General features: G+C 43.9%; 1 protein-coding gene across 1 annotated transcript; it reads left to right on the top strand.

Annotated features, from left to right (window-relative positions):
* The first annotated feature begins 367 nt into the window (after nt 1-367).
* Nucleotides 368-7,497, top strand: LOC127615882 (mitochondrial coenzyme A transporter SLC25A42). The gene is made up of 8 exons (XM_052087238.1): nt 368-756; nt 3,183-3,344; nt 3,825-3,936; nt 4,221-4,246; nt 4,354-4,520; nt 4,637-4,753; nt 5,385-5,536; nt 5,643-7,497. Exons 2-8 carry the CDS (start codon nt 3,267-3,269, stop codon nt 5,966-5,968), a joined length of 978 nt encoding a protein of 325 aa, XP_051943198.1. The 5' UTR covers nt 368-756; nt 3,183-3,266; the 3' UTR covers nt 5,969-7,497.
* The last annotated feature ends 318 nt before the right edge of the window (nt 7,498-7,815 follow it).

The raw sequence follows: 7,815 nt of genomic DNA, 5'->3' as shown, positions 1-7,815 counted from the left end.
ATCTGCGTCTGTTACATTAAACACCAAACTACTTTTAAGTTGTATGAATGACTGTACCTTTTGCCAACTACTGGAAGACATATTGTTCAACCTGTCACTCTCCATCTCTGGCACGGATGAAGAAAAATACATTTGAAGTGTCGATGGTTGACAAAGGGCACTTGGATAGTGTGAGGGGCAGCTTTTCTCCGGGTGTGTCAAATTTAAAAGACATTTACTCTGTACGGGGGAAAAGTTAAAACTATGCTCCCATTTGGGTGTGAGATTCAAGGTCAAACAAGTCTCAATTTATGCTCTGAACTCCTGTTGACGTCCCACCATCGAGCCTACCCGGCGACCACGCTTAGCCCGAGTCAGACTACATTTCCCATAATGCATCTCCACTCGCCCTTGTCAACTTGACGAAGGGAGGGACGGCAGGGGCTGTGTTTGTGACAGGAGCAGCAGCAAGCATGGACGATGTCAACCACTTCAAGTCGCCTCTGCGCGACTGAATGATAGAATTACTTACAAGTCTGCGTACATTTCACGCTGCAGAGTTGTCTTACGTCTACCGCAGCGCATTTGCTCCAGTAAAAAAAAATAAACACAAGCAGTTGTGTAGCAGCGAGCTAACGGGTCGCTAGCGTTATCTAACAAGATCTCTGGCTAACTTGAATGCCGAAAGGCGGCTACTAGGAATACTAGTTTATGTTTGGACAATCCAACGGGGACAAGTTTTCCAAAGCATTGGAAATTGTGCCGGTGTCAAATCGGGTAAGCAACCGGTTGTGTGTCATGCTGTTAATGTGTCATTTCAAGGCAGGTGACGGCACAAGGTGATGACTTGACGTCCGAAAACCAAAGAGGGTCTCCTCAAAATTGAGTACAATTATATATGAAGAACGTGTCCAGACATTATAAGTACAAAGTTAACGTGCTGAAGAACGCTTCCTTTACTTGTGTTCCTCGGTAATGTGTCGGCAAAGTTCTGTGATTGCTTTCTGAGTCAAGTGGTTAGGATTCGTTCCTCTCACCGCCGCTTCTTGGATTGGATTCTCGGTCAAGGGAACCAAATGAAAAAGTTCAGATTGAACGTTCCTTTATCTTTAGTGCCCGCTATACTCGCATGAACTACCTAATAACTGCTGGAACTATTTGACGTATGCCTAAATTTCCCCAGTGTGGGACGAATAAAGGATATCTTATCTTATCTTAAAAGATCGAGTGCATTGTGAGCAACTTCTTTGTTGAGGTGAAGGAGCCCAAAGTGGTCTTGACCCACTCTTGTATCTTATCACTTGATTGTTTTGCCCACTTTGTAGGGGAAAAGTACTTTGAGCAGCTGATGAACACAAACAGTGGAAGCTTTGTATTCTCATTATTTAAAAAAAAAAAAGACAAAAAGAATAAAACATAGGATGATAACAGAGATGGGAGAGAGTCAGAACTTGCTGGGACAGTTATTAAGGGGACAAGGGGCACTTCAGGGCCCAAGCTGCTCATGTCAGGATCTGGCTGGAACTTCTGTTGTAATGAGTCCAGTATTCGAAGCCCACTTTTCCACAGGAGCCCCTTGTTGGCTCTCGTCCTGGTTACCTCTCATTATCTTGTTCTGTTGATTCAACATGACTTTGATCCTTTTTCAAACCAATTTGCAGACTTGGCATCGGCAGTCACCCTCGAAACATTGTGTTGTCGAGTGGGTTTTGTGCTTAAATGGTTTTTAAATGCTAATACGGAAAACTCTTTGGGTTTAGTCAGAATTGTAGGGATTGTATTTCCATCGAAAATATTATAAATGGAACAAAAGAGTCAAACGTTTGTCATTATAAAGCCTTTATTAAGTATACAGGTAATGCTAATTTGCACTTTCAATGGTTTACTTAAAGGCTCTGTAAAGAGAAAAAAAAGTCAACATTGTTGTGAACAATCCTGTCAAATTTGAATGGTAAAAAAATATATCGCAGTATGTCTGTGATGTGAGTTGTGTGTTGTTTTAGTCGCTGATCACATTTGTACAGCATGTTCTCCCTTTCATACACCCTTTAACCCAATAGCATGATACGCTGTCCACTGCAGTAACCGCTGTCCCTGAAAGGGTAAATTGAAGAAAGAATACAATCGCTGAGCTGCTTTTTTTTTTTTTTGTAAGAATGCACCCGACTACTTATTACACAGTCGAGCGACATCCGGGCTCCCAGTTAGAGAGAACTGCATATCAACCTACATCTTCTAGTTTGATTATTGACTGTGAAAGCTGTGTTGTCGCAATGAGGTTGGAGGCTTGAGAGGTTAAACAACACATAAATAAGTGATCGCCTGCTCAAATGATGAGCTCACAGAAGCTCGCGACTGGTAAGCGTGAAGCTAATTTGCGTGGAAAGTCAAACCCGCGAAGCAAGCAAGGAACCGACACTGGTATTGTTGACTCGGCGGTGGCCCACTGGACACCTTTCACCGACAAGTCAACAGCGTTGCTCTTCAGATGTTATTTTGGGACGTCACTTTGTCCAGGGTCTTGTTTCCAAGTAGCTAAATGTATAACGGACACACCAGTGAGTGATTCCATACCACAATAGCTCAGCAGTATGTACTGTCGTTAAGTGTTAATTTGTAAATCGTGGCCAGGTCGGCAAAACTAAAACCAAAATCCGTCGAGCCCTGTAAAAAAAAACGACCACTAAATATGTAGTCGCCAAACAGCATTGACCTACTTTTTCGAGCAGATCCTGAAAATCACCGGTGTCAAACTCAAGGCCCGTGGCCCAGATATGGCCCGCCACACCATTTGATGTGGCCCGCGAAAGCAAATCAAAGATGTCAACTTTCACCATGCTTGCTAAAATCTTTACCAAAATTTCAACTCCTCATTTGGAATCAATTAAGAGATACTGTAAGTATTTTCTTGTTACCATTTCAGCAACTTAAACAATAGGCGAATAAACTGTTATTCCTGATTTCTTTATATGGTTGCAGTCATAATGGCCCTAGAAGGGGATATTGGAACTAAAATCAGGCCCGCGACAAAAATAAGTTTGACCCCCCTGCTCAAAATGAAGATCAAACTTTGACGTCATGTTTGAGTATTTCTATCGTCTTGAAAAAATGATATCATCTCAAATGGTGCTGTGCCCAATTAAGAGTTCTTCCCCCATTGCAATGAAGTGTACGTATTTTCTGACCCCCCCTCTTCTCTTCAGCTCACAGAGCGATTGCCCTCCTGGTGGTGGGATTCATGAGTGCGCTCCGAGGCATCAGCGGCGTCTTACTGGTAGTCCTCGGGCATGGGGAGTGGAGTCCAGGATCAACGTGCAGCGCTCGCCCACGGAGAAGTGCTGCCGCGGGCCTCCACTCAGTCAGAAGTGAGTGAGTACACGGTCGGGATAATGACATGCTCATTTTCTCTTTGAGAGCTATCTTGACTGGCTCTGAATATTAACTCCCAGCATGTGTGGACAAACCCCAGAAGGGTAAAGAATGACATCACATAACCTTTGAAAGGAAGCGCCGGATAGTTTGAACTGTCGAGTATTTTAGATTTGCCTTTGGTGCATTTACGAGCTATATTTTGGTCGCGTTCTGCCCCAAAACTCTCACAGGTAGCGAAGCTGCATTGTTATATTACGTCATAGCGAACTGGGTATTTTTTTTCTGAAAATTGACTGTGAATTTGTTTGTCCAAGGCCATCCCGTCAGATTTGTGAGCTTGCCCATCAGATGCCATCAAGTCATTCTCGGGCCAACTGCTATTTAATAAACTACAGCAATCCAAACAGAAAATGGTTTACGTACCCAGCAGGTGTTTGATTGAACTCAAAAGTGACCCTTTCCTTGCCCCACAGGGCCTGAAGCAAACTCGCTCTGTCCTCAACTCGCTCTTCTCGGGGGCGTTAGCGGGAGCCGTGGCAAAAACTGCTGTCGCGCCGTTGGACAGGACTAAAATCATCTTTCAAGGTAAACTGGATGCCGGTCCGGTCAAAATGTGGAAACTGTGTTAGTTAATGTGACTTGTAATCTAGACAGTTCAATTTTTCAATATTTTAGGGAGGGGGGGAGCATTAAGCACCTGAATCAATATGGTTGCAGAAGTGTGCACACCCGCATATAACTTGATCTGGCGTTTTTACACCATTTATCACGCACTCATTTGTGAGATCGCAAAAAAACCTGTGCAGACTTTTTATGTCAACTGAATTTCACCAAAAAACTAAGTTTGAACTATGTTTTTTTTCCCTAAGTGTCTTCAGCAAGATTCTCTGCTAAAGTAAGTTTGAGTTGATAAAGTATTGACACCGCAATATTCCTCTCGAGCTCATCACTCATAATCAGTATGACATCAAGTGGAAAAGTAAGCCGGTGCGTTTATTTCAGGAGGCCTACCGGTTAATCTACCGCACATACCTGACGGATGGCTTCTTCGCGCTGTGGCGCGGAAACTCCGCCACAATGGTGCGAGTCATTCCGTACGCCGCCATCCAGTTCTGCGCGCACGAGCAGTACAAAAGTCTCCTGGGTGACTACTACGGCTTTCAGGGGAAGTGAGTGTGAACTTCAACATTGCGTACTCACACCATTTATTTATTACATTGTTATTACATAATAGTGTCAAGGTTTTGAGAAGGCTGATGTTTTCTTGTTTGGCGTTCTGATCCAGGGTCCTCCCACCGCTCCCGAGGTTACTGGCCGGCTCGATGGCCGGCATCACTGCAGCCATGTTGACGTATCCTCTGGACATGGTGCGAGCTCGAATGGCTGTTACGCCGAAAGAAATGTAAGGCCACTTTGAACCGTAATCACCTCGTGACCTGTATACAGAAAAAGATCATCTGAAATGTCACCATGACAACAGTTGTCAGGAATATTAAAAAAAGAAATCGATACCGCTATATGCAGTGTAGACATTGTTACCGTATTTTCCACACTAAAAGGTGCACTGGATTATGAGGCGCACCTTCAATGAATGGCCCATTTTGTAATTTTTTTCATACATTGGGCGCATCGCTTTATAAGATGCATTCTACAATGCCTCCACTAGATGGAGCGACGCTCAAGGAAACGGCAACAGAACGATCAAATGTCTGCAAAACATATTTAATGAAGCAGCGAAACAGTTCACCTAACCAACGGAAAGTTATAACATTGACTTGTTAACGTTGAACTCTATTTCCGTGTTCAGCTGCGTAACCGATCGCCTTAAATTTGAACTCTGCATTGTCAGCATGTCTCGAGCAAGGAGCCATTTTGGGGTCGAAATATTACCGGAATGACCATACACAAGGCGCATCGGGTTTTAAGGCGCGTCGTGAGATTTTAGGAAAACGGAAGGCTTTGAGGTGCGCTTTTTAGTGCGGAAAATAGGGTAATGTGAAGAAAAAAAATTAACAATGCTTGTCTATTGTTAGGTACAGCAACATTCTGCATGTGTTTGTGCGGATCTCCCGGGAAGAAGGACTGAAGACCCTGTATCGAGGTTTTACGCCCACTATACTGGGCGTGGTCCCCTATGCTGGCCTCAGCTTCTTTACCTATGAGACGCTGAAAAAGCTTCACGCAGGTAGAGTATATAAGAACAAGAAGAGCATATCTCGCCCCAGTCTTTGTGTTTTCGGTGTCAACATTGCTTTGCCGCCATAACTTTGATGCGGTCCCCTCCGATGCAGAGAGAAGTGGGCGCCCACAGCCCTACTCGTATGAACGGCTGGCTTTTGGGGCCTGTGCGGGCCTCATCGGTCAGTCGGCGTCCTACCCGTTGGACGTGGTACGGCGGCGGATGCAGACGGCGGGGGTCACGGGTCACACGTACGGCACCATCCTGGGCACCATGAGGGAGATCGTGTCCGAGGAGGGGCTTATCCGAGGACTCTATAAAGGCCTCAGTATGAACTGGGTCAAAGGGCCCATTGCAGTGGGGATCAGCTTCACCACCTTTGACCTGACTCAAATCCTCCTGAAGAAGCTGCACGAGATGGGCTACGCATCCCGGTAATGGCGAGAAAATACACAACTTGTGAATGTGATGCCTTCACTGGGAACTGGAAAGAGTGAGCGAGGAATGAGTTTTGTGTTAATCGAGGCAAACGCGCACATACTCGCAGTCAGTGGATCATGGGTTCTAACACGCGTGCTCCACAAAACATGCGACTCGGCGGCGTCTGGCGTTCTTGTCATGCGGCAAAGTGCAAATATGCTCTCTGGTTGTTGTCTGTACTCGCGTGATCGCTAAACCTCAGACAGGGCCCGAGGGTATAAATGTCACTGACACGCCGAGGGGCTTCCAGTTGCCTTCGACAACGCTGAAAGCTGCCATTTATTTACTGTCCACTTTATAGATTCTGTCATCAATGAGATTAGGCCTAAAATAGGTTTGATGTGGAATAATAAGAACTCAATTCTATTCCAGTGCTCTCGCAAAGTGACTGAATCATTTAGATCAACTTTTAACATTTTGCTTCTTACAGGGCTACATGATATTGGGGTGGGGGACGCATGCGATTTGCAATATGGGTTATGAATATTGCAATATGTTTTTTTTTTCATGCGGCAAAATAAACAAGCTCAATGTATACTAAGATAATTAATTGCCATAACTTTGAAAATATATCCAGACACTTTTTGACCTCTGAAACGACAATGTTAGCGTTTATATACGTAGATTCCACGAATGATACCAAAGTTATGTGGCACAGGATAGCTGTGGATGAGATAACTGGGTTAATATAATGACGCACAAGAATTCTCAGACGAGGCCCGGTCTCACATTAGTGGGCATTTTAACATTTCAGTTGAAGATGTGATTTTTATTTTTATTTTTTTCCTTCTGGCTGACTTATTTCGTACATGTAAAACATCATCAGTGAAGAGGCATTAGCTAACTATTGTCTGTCACTTTGGCACATTGTTTTTTTTTTTTTCAAAGTCACTTTTCAACGTGAGACAATCTTAACATAGCTGCTTCATGCCTTCAATATTTATTAAGTGACATGGAATCGACAAATGTGACTATGTTTGATTAATATATCAACTTTGAAACACAACTTGAATTTCTATCGATCACACTGGTAAATGTGTTTTGTGGAGTCGGGTCTGACAGCTGTTTTGAACTCATTTTTGGTTGCGGGATCCGAAACTGATTTCATTTTTTCTCTTTTATCGCGTCAACTTTTTGAGCTTATCATATCAATGTTTTCTTGAGAAAGTATTCACTAAATGCCTATGTATGTAAACAAAAACACTACAATGGAATAGTTACAAGTTTTGAAAATGGATAAAAAAACTGCATGAATCAAATTTCCAGCAGTATGCCCATGGTTGCAAGGTTCAGAGAAAAGCCAACACTAACTTTTTTTCCCCTTTCAAATCATTTCTCAGCATTATCAGTAAGTAAGCAGCACTTAGATCAGGGGTCCCCAACCGCTGGGCCGCGAACCGATACCGGTCCTCGGGGCATTTGGTACCGGGCCGCACAATAAGAACTTGCATTAATTCCGTCGTATTTATTTTGGAATACGAAAGATATTTTATTTTGAAAAATTACCGGATTCTCCGTTACATCCGGCTGTGTCACTTGACACACGTCAAACCACGGTTCTCCGTCACGTGACTGATTACGCTAAAAACAAAACACCTGAGCTTGCTAAATGAGTAAAATAAACCGCTGGAGATCGCAATTGACGGCGGGCTCGAAAGTACGTTCGAGACAACAACTCTGCCGGCGTTCTGGATTCAAGTTATTACTGAACACTCTGAAATCGCCACAAGGGGGGGGGGATGGTGCAGCAACGGCGACTAAAACAAAATGACGAAGTAGACTCGACATGAAGCACACGCTTCAGG

This window comes from Hippocampus zosterae, chromosome 15, assembly GCF_025434085.1.
Source record: "Hippocampus zosterae strain Florida chromosome 15, ASM2543408v3, whole genome shotgun sequence".
Classification (NCBI taxonomy): Eukaryota; Metazoa; Chordata; class Actinopteri; order Syngnathiformes; family Syngnathidae; genus Hippocampus; species Hippocampus zosterae.
Note: the sequence above shows the minus strand (reverse complement) of the source record. Positions and strands in the feature narration are given on the sequence as shown.